The sequence below is a fragment of the Hesperophylax consimilis genome, chromosome 12, assembly GCF_061612785.1.
Source record: "Hesperophylax consimilis isolate HC1 chromosome 12, BYU_Hcon_1.0, whole genome shotgun sequence".
Lineage (NCBI taxonomy): Eukaryota > Metazoa > Arthropoda > Insecta > Trichoptera > Limnephilidae > Hesperophylax > Hesperophylax consimilis.
Window position 1 is genome coordinate 601,531 of NC_142847.1, and position 25,515 is coordinate 627,045.

The 25,515-nt window shown below is 39.5% G+C and overlaps 1 protein-coding gene across 8 annotated transcripts in view; it reads left to right on the forward strand.

The window, feature by feature from the left end:
- The window catches only part of gw (trinucleotide repeat containing adaptor protein gawky), a 43,717-nt gene extending 18,425 nt beyond the window's left edge, over nt 1–25,292 (forward strand). For 6 of the 8 annotated variants that reach the window (XM_089637992.1, XM_089637996.1, XM_089637997.1 and 3 more), the window contains exons 5-16: nt 408–551; nt 1,028–1,191; nt 1,351–1,474; nt 1,544–2,924; nt 3,119–3,275; nt 4,603–4,737; nt 9,678–9,830; nt 17,863–18,020; nt 18,934–19,093; nt 19,390–19,770; nt 19,867–19,986; nt 20,069–25,292. In XM_089637992.1, coding sequence (XP_089494118.1) covers nt 408–551; nt 1,028–1,191; nt 1,351–1,474; nt 1,544–2,924; nt 3,119–3,275; nt 4,603–4,737; nt 9,678–9,830; nt 17,863–18,020; nt 18,934–19,093; nt 19,390–19,770; nt 19,867–19,986; nt 20,069–20,329 — 3,338 coding nt within the window. In that variant the 3' untranslated portion in view covers nt 20,330–25,292. The remainder of the gene's footprint in view (nt 1–407; nt 552–1,027; nt 1,192–1,350; nt 1,475–1,543; nt 2,925–3,118; nt 3,276–4,602; nt 4,738–9,677; nt 9,831–17,862; nt 18,021–18,933; nt 19,094–19,389; nt 19,771–19,866; nt 19,987–20,068) is intronic. The other 2 variants (XM_089637999.1, XM_089637998.1) reach the window with 2 other exon arrangements.
- The last annotated feature ends 223 nt before the right edge of the window (nt 25,293–25,515 follow it).

The following is a 25,515-nucleotide window of genomic DNA, read 5'->3' on the forward strand; positions in this document are numbered from 1 at the left end:
AGCAGCACAATATTGAAGTTTAGATGTAATAATTTATTTATAAATCTGGCCCATTCACATTATTTTCAAAGTCATCAACTAAACTTTTCCAAATATAAAAAAAACCAAAACCTGTATTATTTTCTATATCAGAGTTAAATTTGTTTAGGACAACTGGACTTTTGTACAAACAGATTCAAAAGGATTTATCAGAGCAACTGACTCTAACTAAAGAAACATATTTTTGTAAACTTTTAGATTTTATCTTAGTGTTATTTTTAAAAAAATCTTATAGTGTTGTAGATTCAACAGAATAATTTGTCAGTGTTGGCTGTATGTAGGCTACAGTCTCTGGTGATAAGCTTGCGAAAGGGAATTTTAGTTTTATTTAGTGTATTTTATATTTAGCATGCATGCTTATATTTCAGGTAACAGCAATAAGATAGGAGGCAACGGTGCTCCCGGTAACAATGGCGTAGGCGCCAACGTCAGCGGCAGCGTGGGTGGATGGGGGGGCTCCGTGCCCCCTCCCTCGCAGTCCTCGCAGCCCTCAGCACAGCCGCCAACTCAAGGTGAATACTAAATACTGCTACCTATATGTTGGTTGTTTAGTTCCATTAGATTCAGTAAGTCAGCTCAGCTCTGCTCTGCTCTGCTACTCTCTCCCTAATTGAGTGTGTTATTTGTGCGTTTATTGTTTTGTTCATAGTTTCATGAGAAGTGTCAATAATCAGATGGGATAAGGATGTTTATTATTTTAATATTAATTATAAAAACATGCTAAAAGATATTCCAATTTTTCCAATGCCTAATGAATTGGTGACAGGGACATCCATGCTGTGACAACCCAACCTATATATGTAATGGCATGCCGCACTCAAGGTACAAAGGTTAAAAAATTTCAAAACATTACCTCTATAACTTTTAGGCGGCAAAGTAGAGAACGTCGGTGTAAAATCTACACCCATAAGTTATATTTAAGGGAAGATAACAATTGTTTAGTAAAATTAGTAATTTTAGTCGCAACACACGTGTAGTAATATATTAGATATGTCCCCAGGTGGAGGTAGCGGCGGGGGCTCCCCGGGGGGAGGGGGCGGGCCAGGCCCTGCAGCCCCCTCCTTGCCCTCCGTCCAGCCCACGGCCAAGGCACAGCTGGAGCAGCTCAACACAATGCGCGAGAGCCTCTTCAGTCTCGATGGGTGGGGTGGAGTAAGTACACAACAAGTCCACCCTTTAACACAACTTTATATCTTGGATCCAACTCCTGACGCCTTGATATCTTTTCAATTCAATGAGCATTTCTTGTTGTTTTGTATTTATTGCATTTGTTAATAGAACTTGAATGTTAATTCTGTCTTATTGTTTTAGCAACACGTCAACCAAGACACTAACTGGGAAGTGCCGACTTCTCCAGAACCCGGGGGGGTGAAGATGGAGCAGCCGGGAGGAGCCCCGGGAGGCCCTCCGGTGTGGAAGCCTAGCATCAATAATGGTTAATGTCAACTCTTCTTGACCTCACTTCTTAATTTTGAACTTATAATAATGTTTATACAAAATTTAGAAAAATCGAAATTACTTGCAGGGACCGATCTTTGGGAAGCCAACTTGCGCAACGGGGGACAGCCACCCCCGCAACCCGTTGCCAAGACACCCTGGGGGCATACCCCCACCAGCAACATCGGGGGCACCTGGGGAGAGGACGATGACACGCCTGAGTCCAGCAATGTGTGGAACGGTCCTCCCCCTCCGCAGCAGTGGGGCGGGCCTCCGCAGCAGCAGCAGCCCCCGCACTGGAACGCTCCTGCCAAGAAGGACGACTGGGGCGGCTGGGGTGAACCACACCGACCAGACATGCATCGACCCGAGCTGCACCGCGCTCCCACCCAGGACCCCCGAGACATGCGCAACATCATGGGAGATATGCGAGGAGACCCTCGCGGTATATCCGGGCGCCTCAATGGAAGCGCTGACATGTGGGGACAGCACCAGGGTATGCCCCACGCCATGCAGCAGCCTCAGAAGGGGATGATGCCCTCCAACATGGGCAATGGAGTCAACCAGTGGGGAGCCCAGGGACCCAAGGACATGGGCATGACCAAAGGCAGCTCGGGATGGGAAGAACCTTCTCCGCCGGCTGCACGCCGCAACATGCCCAACTTCGACGACGGCACCTCTCTGTGGGGGCAGCAGCGCGGAGGGGGCAACGTGGGAGGAGGAGGGGGCATGGCTCCCTGGAAGGAGATGTCCTCCGGAATGGGCAGGGGGGCCATGCAGTGCCCCCCCGGCATGCCGCCCAATCGCATGCCCGGCGTAGTTCCCAACCCAATGAAGCCCGATGCCATGTGGGGACACCCGCACCGCAATGGCTCATGGGAAGATAGTGCTGGCCACGCTGGCAACTGGGAGAAAGAAAACTGGAACGAAAGCCAAATGAACCAAGGCGGAACCTGGCCCGGTGGGCCCAAGAGCAAGCCTATGGGTGGCCCCGGAGGCTCTTGGGACTCTGACATGGGAGACTGGTGCGGCGGACCTAAGCCACCAGCCAAGCTGCTCCCCAAAGACATGGTCTGGAACAGCAAGCAGTTCCGTCTCCTGGTGGACATGGGCTACAAGAAAGACGATGTGGAGCTGGCGCTCCGCACTCGAGAAATGAATGTAGACGAAGCCATGGACCTCCTGGGCCAGATGAGAGGTGGAGGGGGGATGGACACCTGGAGGCGCCACGAGGAGCATCCTGGTGGACCTCCCTTTGACCAGCACCAACAGTACCCAGTCCCTCCGCGCCCGCACCACTCCTTCCCCCCGCAGCAGCCGCCCAGTGTGCCCTTCCCTCAGCCTTCGCAGGGACTGTCCTCCATCACCAACATCTCCCCGGCGTTGGTGCAGAAGATCCTCAACCAACCAACTAGCCAGCCTCCGCCACCCTTCAACCAACAAAATAAGTAAGTTATCCATTTAGTAGCTTCTTCTCTTCTGTTAATTAAATTTGCCATGATTATAAACTGGATCCAACTCCTGAGTATTCTTGATGTTAATATGCAATGTTTATGAGCGAATTATCTAAAACAATTTAATAGTAAATACATATATGCATCTAGTTTGTATCCTAATGTATTGGTTGCTTGTTTGCTTGCAGTCCATCGGGAGGTGGCGGGACACCCAGCACGGCCCAGCTCAGGATGCTAGTCCAACAGATCCAGATGGCTGTCTCCACAGGATACCTCAACCACCAGATCCTCAATCAGCCCCTGGCTCCACAGACCCTCGTTCTGCTCAATCAGCTATTGCAACAGGTTATGATTATTTCACTTTCATATAGTATTTTCATACATGAAAACGTGGCAATGCAACTATCGATGCATGAGCTGTATCCCTCCCTACTGTCAGGAGCAAGTGGGAGTAGTGGCGGCTAGGTGTACCAAAAGTCACGAGCCGCCGCTGAGTGGTAGTGTGCAGTTACCAAGTTAAAGAATAAGGGGGCACTGGAAGCCACCTGCCGAGTGCTGTAGTGTAGTGTGCGTGTGCATACCAAGATGCAGATGGTTGACTTGAAAGAGGAGTAGGAGTAGACTCGGGAACCTACACACCGCTATTGTGAACCACTCAAATGTGGTAAATGGAATGATCATCATATTTTTGGGTAACCGGATAACTCAATACACCCTTAAAAATTTGTGAAAAGTGATGTACTAGGTCAAATAAGTTATGTAGGTTAGTTTTTTCCATCGATTTTAATGTGAATCACTTTAAAGGTGTGTAGAATTATCATGGAACCAATTGGTAATCAAATTTACTAGATAACATGAATACTAAACTTTTACAGTAGAACCCCGTTAATTCGATCCCCGATAATTTAAAAAAATGCGTAATTTTAAATTTTAGCCAAAAAAGTTTTCGTTAACCGGGGAATTCCGTATTGATTTACGCGGCATATAACGGGCGCGAACTCTTTCACTAGGACGTCACGCCCGGAGGACGTAATTTAATATTATTGTTTTTTTTATTTATGCTTAAAATAAATGAAAAGACTATGAAATATATATTTTTTCGTTTATTTATATATAAAACACAAAGGAAAATACAAAATTACAATGATATAGAAAAATATGCAACATAAAAATTGAAACATCGAATTAAAAAATTAGAAATTTTTTATTTATCCCGCCCATTCCAGGGCGCAACATATATTTCAAGGACGTATTCATATATTTTGTGCTATGTAATTAAAATATTTTATAATGCTACTGAACAACAAAACCCATAACATGTATATGTAAAAGCCTTCTAGGCGTTAATAAAATGAAATAAATAAATATTTTACGTATTTATACGTCCCGCTCGGCTAACAGGTTAATTCGTAATTTATTTTTTCCGCACACGAAAATTTGTTCTTGTAAATTTCTACTTATGCGAAAATATATCATCAAACTTCGTAAATCTGAATCTGAAAGACAGCCCTGTCGGTAAAAAGCAGAAAAATATATAAATACATTGTCAAAGAAACTACCCGAAGTTGAAGGGGCAGCCGAGGAACCCGATTACGTGGGAATTCGTTAATTCCGAATTTGGTTTTTGATGTTCTGTGGATTTCGAATTAACGAGGTTCTACTGTATTTTCAGATCAAAGTTTTGCAGCAACTTGCTACTCAACAAAGTGCCATGCAGAATTCCCTCGGCAATAAGGGCAGCTCCACCGCCATGGTCCATATCTCAGTACAAATGACTAAAACCAAACAACAGATCTCCAGCCTTCAGGTAATTATAGTAATAGTAGTACATTATGTATTTATTTATAGAGTGGAGACGGTTTATATATAGTTCTGGTGAGCACTCAAGCCTCGGGCCATAGGCTCATTGTGCTATCTCCCATTTTACCTCATTCCTCCGGTTCCTTTAATGAAGTTCACCAGGGTTGTCATTAGATATGTGGCTATGTCTTCTGGTTCTACAATGTGTCTTCCCAGGTACCTGAGGTCCAGCATCTGTTAGTGTTTTCCACTCCTAACTAACGGGACACTGCCTCCTCAGATGGCAGTGTCCCGTTATTAGTCCCACCAGTTCCCTCAGTGAGTTTCTGACCATATTGAGCAGGTGTCTGGTCCGTTTATGAGTACTTTGGATTGCCTTATTCCAGGTGCCCTTAAGTGGTGCTTTCGCCCCTTTCCTTGTTAGTCCATCAGCCTACTCATTGCCCTCAATTCTATGTCCTGGTACCCAGATCAGGGTTAATTTATTGATGGTAACAAAGTATGGTTTTGCATTCCATCACCAGGCTGGAGTCTCTTTCCAGTGCCATTAGGGCTGCCTGGCTATCAGAGCATATGCCTATTATCCCCTGTTCCCTCCTCTATCTTGGATCCATTTGTGAACCAGATTAGTTCTTGTTTGTGGGTAGGGCCTGGAACCGTGTCCCATTCCTCTCTTGTGGGGTACGTCACTCTAAACTGCTGTCTAAAGAAGTATTCAGCTTGTTTGCCGTCCTGCCTCATTCCAGCTGTTGGACTAACCGCCCTCAGTCTTGTTCCGATCTCCGTGTGACTGTTTTTGGGCAACTCACCTCTCCATTGACCTTTCCATTGTAACCTGCCGTCATCGCCGCCTCCTCTATTTCTAAGTTTAGTGGGGGTAGATTCAGCAGCAATCCCATGGCTAGTATTGGAGTGGTTCGCATGGCTCCAGTGATTCCTCTGCATGCAAGTTCCTGTATGTGGTTTAGTGTGGCCATCACTGTTTTCAGTGTTGTTCTCCTCCACCAAACCAAGGCTGCATGCATGATTCTTGGTTTTACAACAGCTGTTACAGCCATTGCATAATTTTAGGTTTGAGTACACACACCTTATGCCGCAGATTTGCTTAGTTGCCCACATTAGAGCACATGCCTTTCTGCCTACAGTTTCCACCTGGTTTTTTCAGCTCAGGTTGGCATCTATGATGACTCAGAGGTACTTAACCGTATCTGAGGGTTCTTACTCCTTTCCATAAAAGGTTGGATTGCTCCGTCCCTCCAATTTCCTTTTGTGAGTAAAGATTACCAGTTCAGTCTAGTCTGGATCGACTGACAGCCCTGTTTCTTCAAACCATTCTTCCACTGTTGCCAGTGTTGACTATATAAGGCCTCTGGTTGTGTCTGCATCCTAACACCTTATCATGGTCGCGATATCATCCACATACCCTTGTGTATACAGGCCCCTGTTGTTGAGCTTTAGGATGAGGTTATCTACCACTAGGCTCCACAGCAAGGGTGAGAGCACTCCTCCCTGTGGACACCCTCTTGTCACCAATAATCTGATGTTCAGTATCCGGCTTGAGAGCATGTTCTTCAGCCACCTTCTGGTGGTTTTGTCGAGTCCATGTCGTTCTGCCGCTTCGTCAATGGATTTAATAGTGGTGCAGTTGAATGCTCCCTCTATATCCAGGAAGAGTCCTACTGCCAGTTCCCCGGTCACTGGTGCCTGTTCCAGGTTGTACACCAACCTGTGCAGTGCCGCGTCGACCGATTTACCTGGTTGATAGGCAAATTGCAGCTCGTGGAGGGGCCTTTCTCTCAGTGCCCCGTCTCTTATGTGCCTATCCATTAGCCTCTATATAGTCTTTAGAAGAAATGAGGTGAGACTAATTGGGCGAAATACGCCAGGTTGGTCATAGTCGATTCTCCCCGGTTTAGGTATGAACCCTACCCTAGTTTTCTGCCACGATATGGGAATGTATCCGAGGGCACAGCATGCCCTCAGTATCTTAGTCACAGGAAGTAGGATTTTATCTAGGCCCCTCTGTAGAAGTGCCGGAAAGATTCCATCCACTCCTGCGCTTTTAAATGTCCCAATCCGGGTCGCTGGTGGACCGGTGTCACTTGCTTCTAACTTCTTGTAACCGGGAAAGTGTTTCCCCAGTAGTTCCTCCAACTCCTCCTCCCAATTGTTGGTGAAGCTTCCTCTTACTTTCTGGAAAGGGCCTTTAGCTGCCCCTGCGTCTTTATCAAGAATTTTCTGAATTTTGCTGCCTGCGGATGGTTTCCACCTCCCCACAGTACTTCTCCCAGGAGCCTGTTTTGACTTTCCGGATTGATTCCTTGTATTCTTTCTGGTATTGCTTAAGAGCATCCCAGTTTCCAGACTTTTTGGCCCTGTTGAAGGCTTGTCTTACTAGTTTCCGTAGCTCTACCACGGTGTTTTGTCCTTGGTACTTGTCTTCAGAGGGCAGCTTTTTCGTATGCCCTTATCATTGAGTCCCTCAGTATGTCTACTGCGTCCTCGATCTCTTCGCGGCAACCATATTTGCATGGGAATCTTCCCATTCCTATGTTTAGCTCCTCTGAGTACAGTCATTTGCTTTTGGGTTCCTATTTGTGTTGGTCCTCATCCCCCCCCTCTAGTTTAAATTTTATGTTTTGATGGTCCGACGGGGATGGTTCATCTGACATTTCCATCCTGAGACTCTCAAGGTTCCCAGAGTCAGGTCTATCACGATCACTGTTACTTATAACAAAGGTGGGTTCCCTATCTCTATTGAGAATCTCAAGATTCACTGTCATGAGGTATTCCAGAAGGTCCTGTCCTCGTTTGTTGATATCTGTACTCCCCCACACACTGTGCAAGTTAGTGCTGTGGTGCAAGTTAGCATCCTGCAGTCATGGATGAGTCTCGTTATTTCCCTTCCCTAACGAGGATGCAAGCCCTGGGTCTGTCTCCCGACTCATTGTAGTAGAGTAGCCCTTGGTTCATGTTTAGTCCTCTGACCTTCCCCCTGTAAGTCTAGGGTTCTTGGATCATCTTGGATCACACTGTCCCGGGTGACTCCTGCTGAGCACGGCAGCCGCTGCTTGGCTGCGATGCAAATTTATTTGAGTGAAATTTAAGTTTTTAGTCATTTGTCCAATCCTTAGGTCACTCACCCTACTTACGTTCGTCGGTACTGGGACAGCGCACTGTGAAGGTGACCTTCCTTATTCCCTCAGCCCTTTTGCACTGTCCTCGTCCACGCTCATTATCAGGCAATATCTATCTTTCTCCCTGACTGAGTCGCAGACAATCCACTTTATTGTGTTCAGCTGAGGGGTCTGGTTTTCCAGAGGCCCCGCTAGGGACGAGACCACCGGGGTGAACTCATGGCTACTCTCCACTCCCTCTTGGTTCCTCGAAGGCCCCAAGAGGGAAGAGTCCTCCACGGTGGCCTCATCTCTTCTTTCCATTCCCTCTGGGTTTTCCAAAGGCCCCTCACCAATGTTGTTTTTTGTTTTGTTATAGTCCATATTTGGTCCCACAAGTATCTAGGGAATTAAAAGCTCCACCCCAGCAGAGTCCCGAATGCTGGGGTAAGGTCTAGATACTCGGAGATGCATTTTGTGCCTGTTTCTCGAAGGCACCGTTCGCCACACTCCCTACGCTTAGATACATTATTTAAATATCATTGGATTACTGTCAAGTTAGTCATATTAACTTCAAATTTGACTATGTAATTAGATGCAATCATTGTTTACATTTTTGTACAGCCAGTAAATTTAATATACCTGCTAGCATAACAGTTCCATTTGACTGTTCATGATTATAACCTGGGTATCTATTCCAGAGTCTCTACCACGAATTACTCGCTATGCGCCATCTACGAACGAAAATCTCTACGACTTTTGTCATAAGTTCTATATTTATACATTCTTGAGTGTCGCACGGTTGAAGAGATGACTGTGTTGGCAACCCTGTGAATATTGTCTATGTTTCTGATGTGTTTGAGGTTTCTGTTAATTTGAAATGTCAAAAACAAATCGTTGCCGCGTCGTTCTGTCAACGTTTTTATTTGCTACCGCACTTTTTCTGAAATGAATGGCGGTGGCGGATACATATCGAAATGCCAGAAAAATGGTTAAAACAACTTTGCAGAACTAAACGAATCCGATACCAACTTCGAAAAGCGCGCGGGAAACGATGTTTTTCTTTTTTTGTATAAGGCAATTCACCAGGATGCAATGAGATTTTGACAGTTTTGCAGATCTCTACTGCTTCGACCCACTCTTTGTTTAAGTCGAATGAATTTTGACATATGGCGTGTAGTATGTACTTTCGGTGAGACTCAAGAATAACAAACTCTACCAGTGTATGTACTTTCGGCGGAAACGAATCGAGATCGGATCGAGACTGGGGAATAGATACCCTGGATCCAACTCCCCAAGAGGATTTGACGATAATAAGCATTTAGTATGAATCTTCTTCTATCTTACTAAATACTATTTATTTATTTTATTTATTATTTATTAACGCCCTATCGGGCTTTTACATAGTAAGTTGACAGTATATGTATATAAGTGTAACATGTACATGGATAAAATAGCTAAATATAATTTACTCACAAGGTAATTAGAAAATAATATGGTAAAGTAAATCAAAGTATGAAGGCTAGACCTTTTTTTTTAAAGCTAATAAATATTACAAGTTAATAACTAGCAAAAAGGTCTAAAATTAGTTGCCTTTTGAAACTCTCAAAGTTATTAACACCAAATATGTCGATAAGTTTACAATATTTGTTTGCGCAGTGATGAATTCTTGGAATTGGTGAGTGCAAAGAGTAGTTAGTATTGAGGTTATTGTTACATTTGAAAGTGTCTATGCTTCGAGTTTGTCTGGCAGGTACATTTATATAAATTAATTCCAATAAGTTCTTTACATGCTGTATTTAAATACAATTGTTTACATTTTGTCTTCCAGAACCAAATATCGGCCCAGCAATCAATCTACGTAAAGCAGCAAGAAGTGGGAAGTTCATCCTCTGGAGGGGACTTCTTCAATAAGCAACACGATCCTCTCGCACAACTGCCGAATAACTTCTCAGACATCACGCTGAACAAAGATCCACCAAGCGTAAGTCCCGACCTAACCCTAACCTGGTTAATATGTATACACGTCCACACTTGCCATGATTATAAACTGGATCCAACTCCTGACTATTCTTGATGTTACTACGCAATGTTTATGAGCAATGAGAAAATTTATCAAACTTTTAAAAATATATTTATGTTATAATTAACCATCCAATGTTAAATTTATACATTTTCGTTATTTCAATTCACTGCACTTAAGAGTTGTTTATGTTTTATTTTTTTAAATTATAAAACATTGATATTACTGTAATCTTTATAATAACAATAAAAAAATAGTCATGCAAAAATGCCACAAGGCGGGGCAGCTTCCTTGTCTGCAGGTTCTACTGTTTTTCGTTAATTTAATAAACATAACACAATATAATCATTTAGTTGGTAAATTTAATTTGACGACTATGTCTATCTGTACTGTAATGCATTGGTCTCTTCTTGTGATTGGATATTCCTCCCCTGGATTCTCATTTGGGACTATGTCTATCTGTACTGTAATGCATTGGTCTCTTCTTCTGATTGGATATTCCTCCCCTGGATTCTCATTTGGGACTATGTCTATCTGTACTGTAATGCATTGGTCTCTTCTTGTGATTGGATATTCCTCCCCTGGATTCTCATTTGGGACTATGTCTATCTGTACTGTAATGCATTGGTCTCTTCTTCTGATTGGATATTCCTCCCCTGGATTCTCATTTGGGACTATGTCTATCTGTACTGTAATGCATTGGTCTCTTCTTGTGATTGGATATTCCTCCCCTGGATTCTCATTTGGGACTATGTCTATCTGTACTGTAATGCATTGGTCTCTTCTTCTGATTGGATATTCCTCCCCTGGATTCTCATTTGGGACTATGTCTATCTGTACTGTAATGCATTGGTCTCTTCTTCTGATTGGATATTCCTCCCCTGGATTTTCATTTGGGACTATGTCTATCTGTACTGTAATGCATTGGTCTCTTCTTCTGATTGGATATTCCTCCCCTGGATTCTCATTTGGGACTATGTCTATCTGTACTGTAATGCATTGGTCTCTTCTTCTGATTGGATATTCCTCCCCTGGATTTTCATTTGGGACTATGTCTATCTGTACTGTAATGCATTGGTCTCTTCTTCTGATTGGATATTCCTCCCCTGGATTCTCATTTGGGACTATGTCTATCTGTACTGTAATGCATTGGTCTCTTCTTGTGATTGGATATTCCTCCCCTGGATTCTCATTTGGGACTATGTCTATCTGTACTGTAATGCATTGGTCTCTTCTTCTGATTGGATATTCCTCCCCTGGATTCTCATTTGGGACTATGTCTATCTGTACTGTAATGCATTGGTCTCTTCTTCTGATTGGATATTCCTCCCCTGGATTTTCATTTGGGACTATGTCTATCTGTACTGTAATGCATTGGTCTCTTCTTCTGATTGGATATTCCTCCCCTGGATTCTCATTTGGGTAAATTTAAGCACTCTTTGAATTGTGTTTTAAAAATGTCCCTGCAACTAATATTTTAATGAGAATTCATTTTTATTTGATTATTGTTGCTGATGGATATGACATGCTTGGCACTGTTGACTGCATTTGACTGCAGCTTTAGCTCTTCACCGGAAAACAATTGAGATTTTACCTATATACAGTAGAACCCCATTAATTCGAACCCTGTTAATTCGAAAAAACGCATAATTCGAAATTTTCGCCAAAAAAAATCCCCAGAATTTTTTTTTCATACATATTGGTTTTTTTAATTCAAAATTCGTTAATTCGTAATTGGAAATTTATTTTTGTCCGTACACGAAAATTTGTTTGTGTAATTCGAAAAACTTCGATTTTTGCAAAAATAAATCATAAAATTTCGTAAATCTGAATCTAAAAGACAGCCATGACGGTAAAACGCCGAAAAGTGTATTTTTACGTGATTATACATCGCCCTAATTAGTATTATTATTTTGTAAATCTGAATCGATTTACACTGAATATCGTATTTTTTCCAATTTATTTCGAATATTCGAGTTTGTGAATTTACACTAAATACCTGAATTCAAAGGGTCGGCTGCGATGGAATTCGGGTGCCAAATTTCAATTTACGCGGAAATACGACATATTTTTATGAATATACTTCAAATATCTGAATTTAAAGAGTCGGTCGCGACAGATCAGCTGTGAAAATTCGATTTTCTCGTAAATATATCGCATTTTTATGAGTTTATTTCAAATATCTGAATTTCAGAGATCCGGCGCCACGGAAATCGGCTCCGAAATTTCAATTTACATGGAAATATATCGTACTTTTACTAAATTAAATAACAATACGAATATACACATTACTAACGTGTTTGAATCAGCTCCTGCTAAAATATTAAAAAAATAACGAATTTAAATAGATCCTGATCATAAGTAATACGTTACTCTAGTGCTAATTTAGTAACAGTGCAGTGAAAGTAGTGCATCACTCCACATACGTGTTGTGTCAACTCAAAACCTAAGTTTATTAAAAAATAATCCGCCATTACCGCTATTAGGTACCTAATTCCACCGAGCGCGACTTACTACTCTAGTGTGACTGTGTGCGTGTCCGTACTAGCCGCTCAGCGCAAGTACTCACTCCTTCCCGCCGATACAAGTCAGGGCAGCTAAACCTATCTCGCCAGCTACTTTATCATGGACTCCTGCGATACATATGCATTCATCACATTAGCAAACAATATTATACGTGATTTAAATACGACCATCATGGATCCCACTAATAAATTTACTAAAGAACAAATGGGTAAATTAACGCCTCAACTCTCAGTGCTACTAGGCAATATTAGTTTGGTTTCCACAAAAGTTGGTTTTCTTGAAGGTGAATTGAATGCCTACAGGAACATTTCACCTAATCATTCCAAAAATTTATCAACTACCAACATCGAAACGGAACAACTAACAGGAATTTGCGAAACTTTGAATGAAATGGACGAGAGAAAATCGCGATCTAAAAATGTAATAATGTTCAATGTTCCTGAAAGCTCGGGTAATTCTCAAACTGCAACAATGAGTGAAGATCTGAATAATGTCAAGAATATTCTTAACAATGTTGATAATGTAGATACCTCGCTAATTAAAGTGTATCGATTGGGTAAGAAGGACACTAATAAAACACGCCCCATCAAGGTCGAACTGTCCGATAAATATCAAGCCAGAACTGTTCTACAGAAAAAAGGAATACCGTATGGAAATGTAATTATCAAGACCAAGAACGACTTAACAATGCTTCAACGGCAAGAAGTACAAAACTTGTGGAAGGAGCTGGAAGATCGAAAAAGCAAGGGAGAAAATAATTTAATTATCAAATATATCAACAATAGACCCAAAATTATAATAAATATACCAAAAAACTTATAACCGCGCCACGTTACATCTTCTACCAGAACGTCAGGGGACTTCGGACTAAACTCAGTGACTTTAGAACTAATGCACCCACCATCACACAGGACATCATCTTACTCTCTGAGACCTGGCTGGAACCATCGATATACTCAGCGGAGCTCGGTCTACCTAACCACAGTATCTACCGAGTTGACCGAAATCGGAACACCAGCTCCAAATCAAGAGGAGGAGGCGTCCTGATAGCAGTAAATAAAAAAATTTCATCGAAATTATTAAAAAACAAAAACAATGATGTTGAGCAAATTTTTGTAATGTTAAACGATAAATCCAAAAAAACTATCATCGGATGTGTATATATTCCACCAAATTCTAATATAATAATGTATAAAAATCACTGTGAAGATGTCGAGCTACTCAAATCTAACCACCCTAATCACAATATTATAATTTGCGGTGATTATAACCTACCTAATTGTAAATTTAATGATTTGGATTACTTACCATTAACGGCGTGCGAGAGAGAAATCTTAGACATGTCGAACTATTTAGGTCTATTTCAATGTAACAATGTGCTGAATTGTAGTAATCGGACACTTGATTTAATTTTTTCTACTGATGAGGGTATAAAAGTCTATGAGTCAGCCGAATCCTTTGACCCAATTGATAGTCACCACCCTCCACTTACAATACTAGTACCTATTACAATAGAGTGTGACCCTCTAATTAAAAATTGTAGTCGTAATTTCATTAATGCTAATTACCAGGACATTAATCATGCACTTAACAAAGTAAATTGGTCTGTTCTCAAGGAAGGTGATCTCAACTATAGCGTAGAACTATTTTACTCTCAACTGAATAGTATCATTTCCGACACAATTCCTCTAATTCCTCATAAAGTACGAAAGTATCCGATATGGTTCAGCAAAGAATTAATTCAGTTAATTGTTATTAAAAAAGAAACACATAAAAAATATAAAGAACACAGAACAATTCCCAACTATACGGCATTCAACAATATTAGAAGAGATTGCAAAAAAATGACAAAAAGATGTTATAAAAATTACATTAATTCGGTTGAGAACACGATACTTCATGATGTAAAATACTTTTGGAAATACACAAAATCAATGAAAAACAATGATGCTGGTATTTCTGGTAATATACGTTACAGACAAAATAGCTCCAGTAAAATTTATGAAATTGTTAACATGTTTGCTGATTACTTTAAGGACGTGTATGAACCTGATATTCCAGATGACTTAATTCCTTACTTCAATTCGGATATAAATTTACACTTATCGCAAATACACATTGATATTGAAGACATTATAGTCTGTATTAAATCACTTGAACCCAAAACGAGCTCGGGACCTGATAAGATTCCTTCCATCTTACTTAAGAATTGTGTCCAAAGTTTATCTGTTCCGCTTAATATACTGTTCAACAAGTCACTCTCCACAGGACACTTTCCACAAATATGGAAACTTAGCTACCTAACTCCTGTATTTAAAAGTGGTGATAAATCCTTTGTTGAAAATTATCGGCCTATCTGTATTCAATCGTCTATACCTAAACTTTTTGAGAAATTGATTCTTAAGAAAATCAGCTTCTTTGTAAACTCTTGTATCGCAACTTGTCAACACGGCTTTATCTCCGGCAGATCAACTTTGACTAACCTAACATTATATGAAAATTTTATTTCCAATGCACTTGCCAACAAACAACAAGTTGATTCTATATATACCGACTTCAGTAAGGCGTTTGATAAGGTCTGTCATAAAATCCTCATTAATAAACTTTTGAAACTCGGCATTAATGGAAACCTTTTATCTTGGTTTAAGAGTTACCTACTTAGGCGTCAGTTAACTGTCTGTATTAATGATCACTTATCCTACATGTTCGAAGCTACCAGTGGCGTACCCCAGGGTTCGCATCTTGGTCCTTTACTTTTCAATTTATTCATTAACGACGTAACAAACATATTCACCCGTGTTCTCATTCTAATGTTCGCTGATGATATGAAGATATATAGAATTATTGACAATATCGAGGACTGTCTAACACTTCAATCTAATATTAATAGCTTTTACGATTGGTGTCTTAAAAACAAATTAACTCTTAATGTAAAAAAATGTCAACTTATGAGATTCCACAGAAAAAAAAACCCATTTTTGTTCACCTACTTTCTCAATAATCACACCTTATTATCTGTGGATGAAATAAGAGACCTTGGTATAACATTTGACACTAAATTAACATTCATTAAACACATTAATAATATAACCAGTAAAGCAATGCAAATGTTAGGATTTGTCTTACGGATTTCAAAGGATTTTAAAAATTTAAAAACTGTCAAATTACTTTACACTTCACTTGTTAGAAGCCAACTAGAATTTAACACCACCATTTGGAGTCCTTACTACAGTGTACATGAGAATTCCCTTGAGCGAGTCCAACATAAATTTTTACGTTATATTAATTTTAAATTGGGAATATTCGTCGAAAACATTAATTACCCCTCTCTGTTACAATTATTGGGACTCGATACATTAAAAGAAAGAAGAATTTGTTTTGACCTATTTTATTTATTTAAAATCGTTACCAACCTGTTGAACTCCCCTGAACTTCTTTCGTTAATATGTTTCCATGTACCTAGTCGATCAGTTCGTTTCAAATTACCCTATCATTGCAACAATACAGGATCTAACGCTGAACTCAATTCCATAATGAATCGCCTACATGTACTTGGTAATAAATATGTTTTGGATGAATCTATAAACATTACTAGCTTAACCTCATACAAACACTATTTAATTAAAACTGTATGTCAGCGCTTCTCAGATTGATTATAATCAAATATAGTTTTAAAGTATTAATTTATCCGGGATTTATTGTATATGAATTGTTTATATATTTATATATATAAATATATAAACAATTGTTGTATTGTATTTATAATAACTCTTTCTATTGTTCTCTTTTATGTATTTTATATTTATATTTTTTTTATCTATGTATATTCTGTATTAATATGTAAAACAAATGTTATTTTTTTGTAAAAGCCGCTATAATCGGCGTTAATAAATAATAAATAAATAAATAAATAAATTTACTTCGAATATCTGAGCAAAAGATTCGGAGCAACGGAAATCGGCCGCTAAATTTCGATTCACACGGAAATATGACGTATTTTTACGAAATTTACTTAAATTATCTGAATTTAAAGGGTCGGCTGTTACCGAAATCGGCCGCGAAATTTCAGTTTACGTATAAATATATCGTATTTTTATAAAGGGCCGGCCGCGACGTTAATCGGCTGTGAAAATTTGATTTATGTGGAAATGTTTGGTATTTTTATGAATTTGCTTAGAATAACTGAACTTGAAGGGGCCGATTGCAGCGAAAATCGGCTGCGAAAATTCGATTTAAACGGGAATAATTCGTATTAATACGAATTTACTCCAAAGATACCTCCCGAATGTGAAGGGGCGGCCAAGGAACTCGATTTTCGCAGTCTTTTTTTCTCATAAAATTTGGAATTACGTGGGAATTGGTTAATTTGATTTTTGATGTCCTGTGGATTTTGAATTAACGAGGTTCTACTTTACAGTGAAACTCTCTTCCAAGGGACCAGACAAAAATAACTTCTCAAGTGGGATCCAAATTATAATAAAATTCAGTATTCTGGACATAGTTATTGTGTAAAATGAATTAAACATATTTTATCGTTTCCGGCTAGAAGGGTCGGTAAATATTGTGTTTGTATTCTCTTTCCTTTCTAAAATGGCCCAATTTTGTACGTAAAGTGACAGACAGGACTTGAATGCTGAAATTCGCGTGCTTAAGTACGCGACCTAAAAGTTTTCATATTTAATTTTCTTTTTTGTAAGTAATGTCTAGTAAATAAATCAAGAAAAAACAGGAAGTAAAATAACAAGTCGGAAATGAGAAATTTCAATGCCGCATATCTAAATAATTTATTTTATTTATTTATTTATTTAACGACCAGAGGGCTTTTACATGTGGGTGGTACAATTTTAATGACAGTTTTGAAACATAAGAAATAATAAAAATAAAATTACATTAAAAAATAATATATGCAAGAAACAAAATTAAAAATAGCAAGAACATAAATTAAAAAATATATAATGACATATTACGTACGGCATCTTTGTTTGAAAGAAATCTGTCTTGTCCCGATATACTAGGTAGGTAGGTACCCACATAGTAGGTCGTGAGTTGTATTGCTATATACTTTCTAATCGTAAATTATTACACAATCCAAATTAACTTCTCTAAATCTCACATTATCAGTCATACATTGACTGTTGAAAAATGGTCAATTTCAGGTACTTCAGATTTTGGTTTTTATAAAACCTATTAAATGGGGTGCGGATAATAATATGTTTTCAGGTATATGGATGGATTCACAGCCCAACTTTAAAAACTTCTTAAGTGAGAAGCAGTTTTAACTGCAAAACTCTTCTTATATGGGAAAAAAATCGTATTTTTTGCAGTTTTTTTTATATGGAATTTTCAAGGGACTGAAAAACAAATGTTCTTAAGCTGGAAAACTTCTCAAGTGGAAAGTTGTTAGCGAAAGCGAGTTTGAGGAATTATTAAGGATATTGAAGTAACAGATTGATGTTTGAATTGGCAGAGCTACGGCAGCGGTGGGGGGCAGTCCCGCCTCAACCAGTGGAAGCTACCGTCCATGGAGAAGGAAGGGGACGGCTCCGAGTTCAGCCGCGCTCCGGGCACCACCTCCAAGTCCACCACCAGTCCGCAGCTCAACCCCCTCAACCTGCAGCCCGACAAGTGAGTACAGAACCAAACAACACAGTCCCAGCTGACAGCTTCATACTGATACTGACTATCTAATACTAAATAAAGAATTATCCATACTAAGCCATGATTATAAACTGGATCCAACTCCTGAGTATTCTTGATGTTATTACGCAATGTTTATGAGCAAAGAGGATAAACCTTTTTTATATGCATTCCACTTTGTGATATTTAAGTCGTCGACCTACAAAACCCACTCTCGGCACATTACCAAGATATTAATTAGGTGGCGGTGTTACTAACCTCGTAAGTCTGTTACCATTACCATACTAATTAGGCCAAATGTATACGGTACAACTTAGTTAATTCGAAAAACTTTAGAATCTGGTGGTTATACACTGTCCTAATTCGTATTATTATTATCGAAATACACTATAGAGGAAATATATACATATTCCTCTGTGGTTTACACATTCCTCCGTTTTTACACTGGAGCGAGTTTGGAGGGCCGGCCTCGGTATAATTCCTTTTATACGGAAATATGTCATATTTTTATGAATGAACTTTGAATATTTGAATTTAAAGGGCTGGCTTGGGCGAAATTGGCAAATATATACAGTAGAACCCCGTTAATTCGAACCCCGAATGAATATCTGAATTTGAAGGGCTGGCTGTGGCGGAATTTGGCAAATATATAGTACCTTTTAATAATTTACTTTTAATATCTGAATTTAAAGAGCAGGTTATTTCGATTTCTGTGGAAATATATTTAACTTTTCCAAATTTACTTAGAATATGTATGTTTAAAGGGCTAGCCGCCACAGTTTGATTTACACGGGAATAAGTCATATTATTAGGAATATACTCAATACACAAATGTTACAGTATCTAACCTAGAAAAGAATCATTGAGGCCAGGTGTATTAAGAATGTTGTTTTGGTTGTAGCACATGGAGTACGGGACGCAGCGTGAGCGACGGCTGGCCCAGCGACACGTCAGACCTGCCCGATGGCAAGGAGGCCTGGCCCTCCAGTCAGCAGCACAGCAGTGCCTCCTCCACCTACACTGACCTGGTGCCCGAGTTTGAACCCGGGAAACCCTGGAAGGTACTTCCAAACCTTCCAACCCAACCCCACCTCAAAACTGAGCTGATGACAGTCAATACCTAACATTGTATTGTTTCACACAGAACATGAAATACCCCTACTTGCCGTGATTATAAACTGGATCCAACTCCTGACTATTCTTGATGTTACTACGCAATGTTTATGAGCAATGAGGATTTATTTGTGTTTTTTTTTTAAATCACTTAAATAACTTAAATTTAATTTGTGTTATATTTTAGAACCAAATCGATTTATACCGATACCAAAAATTTAATCTTGAATATATTTTTGTTCAGATGAAGAGCATGGATGACGATCCGGCGCTGACCCCCGGCTCCGTGGTGCGCTCCCCCCTGTCCCTGGCCGCCATCAAGGAGCCCGACCAGCTGGGGGCTGGCAAGTCTTCGCCAACCACCCCCTCGGAGCGCTCCCTATCCTCCAGCACCTGGTCCTACCCGCCCCCGGCCGCCAGCACACCCTCTTCGCTGGGGCTGGGCAAAGCGGAGTTGTGGGGCAACAAGCTGGGCGGGGCCCGTGTGCCCCCTGGCCTGCCCGGCTCCAAGGGGCCTACGCCCGCCTCATGGGCCGCCCCACAGCCTCCGCGCTCGCAGCCCTATCCACCGCACCAGCAATCCTGGCCCTCCACCTGGTTGCTGCTTAAGAATCTCACTGCGCAGGTTGGTTACTTCTGTTCTGTTATTATGTCGCACATTCATATATTCAAGAAGGTAAGGGTAAGGAACGTGTCGTTACTAACTGTTGTTGTGTTGCAGATTGACGGGTCAACACTGAAGACCCTTTGCATGCAGCACGGGCCGCTGCAGAGATTCCACCTGTACCTGAACCAGGGCATCGCGCTGGCCAAGTACAGCACGCGCGAGGAGGCCAACAAGGTATGTACATGTACAAGTGTGTTGTATTGTGAATGATGTTGAATAACTGATGGATGTGACTAACAATGAGATATGGTTGCAGGCCCAGACTGCGCTCAACAACTGCGTGCTGGGCAACACAACCATCTTCGCCGAGTCGCCGGCCGAGTCGGACGTGAACATGATCCTGCAGCACCTGGGTCAGGGCGGTGGCGGCGGAGGGCAGTGGCGCGGGGGCGGAGGCAGCTCCGGGGCCCCCAAGGAGTCGTGGGCCTTCTCGTGGGCGGAGAATGATCAGCGCGCTACGCCCTCGTCGCTCTCCTCGTTCCTCCCGCCAGACCTGCTGGGAGGAGAGTCTATGTGAGAGCGCAAGCTGTAGAGATATTCCTTGTAACCATAATGGACGATGGATGGTGACCAAATTTGAAAGCGGCCAATTTGATAGTACCTTTACTGATGATATAGACTATTGTTTCTTCGTTGTAAGCTAAGCTAAGCCTTTTGAATATTGATAGTATATATTTTTAACTTTTAATTGGGTGATGTTATGGACGTATTATTTAGTTCCCCACGCTTTTATTAAACTAATAATGTTTTTCCAAATTGTTTCTCTATATTGTAAAAGACGTTTATTTTTTGTTTTCCGGTGATATTATAATTAGTGAAGAATGTCATGTCAATGATGTGAGGGAGTAAAGGTGTAGTAGTATACTTGTTAACAGTAGTGTATATGTATGTATTGTATTAGTTAGGCTTAGTGGTAGGCAGTGTATCTGAAGGTAAGAAGGGAGGTGTCTGTTGTTTGTGATAGTTATGTATGTGTATACACGCACGTGTATATGTGTATTACTATTTGCCCTAGTCAAGGTGTAGTCTACACCACACTGTTTCCAATGTATTTATTGAGCGCGCGCGGACGGATCAAATGACTGCAAGAATTTATTTTATCAATAAATAGGTATTATCCCATAGTCACTCTGATTTGTTTTGCTCATGGACAATTGTTAAATGTGATTATATCAATATATATCTATATATATACTGTAAGAATATACTGTAAGAATAAGTGATGCCAGGCTCACAACATTTTATACGGAAGATTTTATTTTATTTTTAAAATAATGAGGGTTATTCTATTCTTGTAGTCGTTTGGACCAGGTGTCTTCAGATGGCATCAGGAGGCAGTAGGAGTAGTAGGAGTAGTACGAGTACGAGTAGTACGAGTACGAGTACGAGGACGAGTACGAGTAGGAAGTGGTATTTTCTGATTTCATTCATTGCAATGTGCGTATAAATAATTACATATATTTTTGTAGACAATGACAATGATATTAGAAAAGGTGATACTTTAACAGTTAACAAAGGAGGATTTCAATTAAGTGCCATCAATAACGACTGAAGTTGTATGTCTATTATTGATTCCCGTTATCTCGACAAGTTCATAGGCTACCTGTGATCTTCCCAATGACTCCCCTAACCCAACCTAACTTAACTTAACTTATTAACTCCCGGCGTGTAGAATTAATACAATTTAGTCGAGTCAACGCAATATAGACAAATAAAAGATCTTAAATTGTACAAAAATGCCTTTGAGTAAAGTGAATCTTCCAAAGTGTAAGGATTTGGTGGTGGCTGGCTGGCTGGCGCAGCACGAGCGGCAGTTAGTCCAGCAGCCGCAGGCAGCAGCTGGCGAGGCGGTGTGCTCTGTAGGACAGCTGACACCACAATCACTATTAGACTGCACCAACAATATTTATTACGCAATGTTATACTTAAATTAAGATAGCTAAAGTATTGTGCATATTAATTAATTAATATATGGTTTAGTTGTTTACCCTTGCGTTACGTTGTGGAGGAAGGGACGTTGGTCACCGATGGCGGGTAGGCGGGTAGGCGGGTAGGCAGGCGGGCAGGCAGGCAGGCGGGCAGGTGTCGAGGTGGAGCGGCGCGTTGCATTTACCCCGCAGACTCTCCTCTGTCCCTGATTGTTTACAAGACTGACTTAATATTAAATGGTTGACATTATTATATGATTATTATTATTGTACGATGTTCTGTTGGATGTTAATGGAGTGCAATCAATCACAAATGTTGTATTACGCTGTTAAGGTATGTGAATGTGTGTGTGTGTTGAGGGGGAGCCCCCTCCCCCAATCGGCTGAGCCCTCATCTCATACACAGTGTCTAACTCTTTGTATTCATGTACAACAAACTGTGCTGTGACATACGAGTGGCTTTTTATTTGTATAATACCACAAAAATATAAAACTAATTTAATTTGTGTCTCACGAGACCCCTTTGGTAAACATATTTAGATTTATGGCTATATCATTAAACAAAGCTCTAAGCAGCTTTTCTATGGTGCAAACAGTCGCTCTGCTTTTATTTGTAAACTTAAATAAATCCTTATTCTGAGCGTTTTCTTTGTGATAGCGGACTAATAATCTATGTTAATTTGAACTGTGCAAACATATCACCCCGTTGATGCTTCTTATTATTCTCTGTTGTACACTTGCCTAACCAACAAACAGACGTGCAGACAGACAAACAAACAAACAAACATACATACATACATACATACATACATACATACAAACAAACCCACCCACGCAATGAATAATCAATCCGTACAAACAAACAGACAAACATGCATACAAACAAACCCACCCACGCAATGAATAATCAATCCGTACAAACAAACACATCCTGAGCAGAGTGACCTCAAACAAACAAACGTGGTTCCATTTCTAAAGTATCTCTAGTTTTGTATTGATATGATTGAAGAGCAGATATGATTGAAATGCCAATTTTAGCTTTTAGGAATAAGATAGGATTATTTGTTAGCAAAATGTAATAACTTCACTTGTTGTAATAACTGCATAGCGCAGCTCTGTTAGAAACCTTTGTGGATCTCTGCACAATAGATTTAATCGTGTTTTGTGCTTAATATTTTAAATTTCTAAGTTGTCTATTTTTTAATCATTTTTAAAACCAAATGTAAGGTAAAATGTTTTGTTTGATTTGATGGTAATTGAAGAAGAAGAGAGGTTGGTTGGTCCCAGGCCGCGCCCGCGCCCGTGAGCCGTCTCGCCGTGCACTGCGTTGCGTTGTGTTCATTATGTATGCATATTGTAGTCCTATGCTCATTCCTTATTATTTATATTCTATGACACGGCGTGATATTTATCTTCAGCAATAACGGAACGGATGAGAGTGCGTGCGTGCCCGTGCGGGTAGGTGGGATGTGGGATGAGACAGAATATTATATACCTCGGTGACCTGTGGTCTTGTGATTACTTTCTTGCTTAATGAACTGAGAGTCACACAACGAAGACAAGACGCACTCACTCACTCACTCACTCACTCGAGTTTACTTACCAATAGTATTTTCTTAAGTTTTCCAGTATTTGTGATTCAAGTGCCACTTTATGTTTAACAATATTAAATATTAATAAAAGAGAAACAATTATTTAGTAATAATTAAATCTAAGGGTAATCTAGAAAAAATATTATTAAATACAATGTTTTTATCATTTTAAGACATATAAATCACAAAAATTGTATTAATATAAATTTATTATCAATATACTTTTATTTAATAAATATGAAGTCTAAGAATAAATGAATAATTTAATTTTAGCCATATCAATCGGTTATTAAATGTATAATTGTAAGCATATACTAGTTGTTTAGAATACGATGATTGAGAGAAACCAATACTTACTTGTTAGTGGGAGTAGTTGGTTGGTATCCGATGTCCATTCAAGTACTGTACTGTACTGTACTGTACTGTACTGTCCTCGTTGCATATTATACTATACTATACTAACTATGTCTGGTCTCTGGCGGTCGACTTGACTTGACTCCGCCTGAATCTCTGGAACGCATAAAGTAATTGTCTGGTCCACTTAGATTTAACTAACTAACAAACAAACACTTGCTTTAGAAAGACACGAGCGCTGTGCCGTGCTAGCATTTCACTTTTTACAGAGAAATTCAATGTACCTTGGAAGAATAATTGTATTTTAGTCAGAAGCGGCGTTCCAACTATTTTTCCCACTAATACTAATGTAGTAGACATTATAAGTGTTATGTTAGATAATAAAGTTATGCCTTCCGATTAAAGTTTAAGTGTGGTGTGTAATGTAAAGTAAATTAAATGAAAGTAAGTAAGTAAGTAAGTAATAACTAGAAGTATTGATTGCTATTTTCCAATAAAGTGGTTTTGGTATTTGTGATTAAAGTGTTTGTAGCTCCCTATATTTGTATGTGTATAATATATTGACATGATTATTTACAAAGAAAGTAGTGTATGGTCGTTTGCTACACAGATAGTAGGGCAGATTAACGTTGCATATACAATAGTGTTCACAGTGGATGTTAGCATAAGTTAGCCTAGGAAAGAGGGCTCCACATTACATAATGTGTCCTTGTACATTTCATGTCATTAACGTTGTTGTGTGCTGTACCTTGTATTTTATATTACACTATACTTACGTATTTACGCTTTACGCTTTCAATTCAAGCAAGTTGAAATTATCTGTGAATTCTTGTCATAACACAATACATTTATATTTAACTATCTTACAAGTCTTTAAAGTTAAAAATCAAAAATGAAACCAATGATTGTGCCTCTAATTAATTGTGGTACGTTACCTAAAATGCAGCAGTTTCACCTATTCTTTTTAAATGTAAGTTTTGTTTAAGAAATATCTATTTCAATTTTTTATATTAAATCCTCTTAATTTATGAACAAAGTAGATAGATAAAATTCGAATCTTATATATTGTTTTAATATTTTTATTGTAGTCAAAAATATATATCAGGACTGTGAAACAGATTGAATCGAATAAATGATAATTAGTAGTGTGAGGCCTTGTGAGCGCCAGTCTAAGACCGGTGCTCCAATATGAGCTTATGGATTTGGCAACAGACTGCTGCTGCTGCTTCTAGTATCTCCCATACTTTCTTCCTGTGACTTGTGACTTGGCGAATTTGTGTTCTAAATGTCTTTTAATGCTATACATGGAAATGATACTCATTTATTGCCAAAAAATGATAAATAAATTCTTACTAGATTATTATCAATTGTTTTTTGGGCATATTTTACTTTTAGCATTATATAATATTATATATTTATATATACATTTAGATTATTTAGGATATAAAATCAATTAGGCGAGTTTAAATTTATGTATCTAAAATCGTAAGATAAGATACTTCACTTTATATTATTAATGGGATTTAAAGGAATATGGATGGTTTGATAAAATGTATCATATTATTATTATTGTAAAACAACCAAAAAAAAACAATAAAAATAGTGTAACCCCAACTCTTATTTATTTCTTTCTTTTCCTCAATCCACCATCCACAATCAAGTAATGCCTCAGCCTCTACTAGATCAACAGCTGTTTAGATGCAAGCTTTATACGCCGTGGGATGGAAATGTGTTACAATCGACTATATCTAAACCCTTTACAAAGGCCAAACTCTAATTTGCACAACTAAGCATGTGCGTTAACGGCTTGCAGGTGGTATGTTAATTTG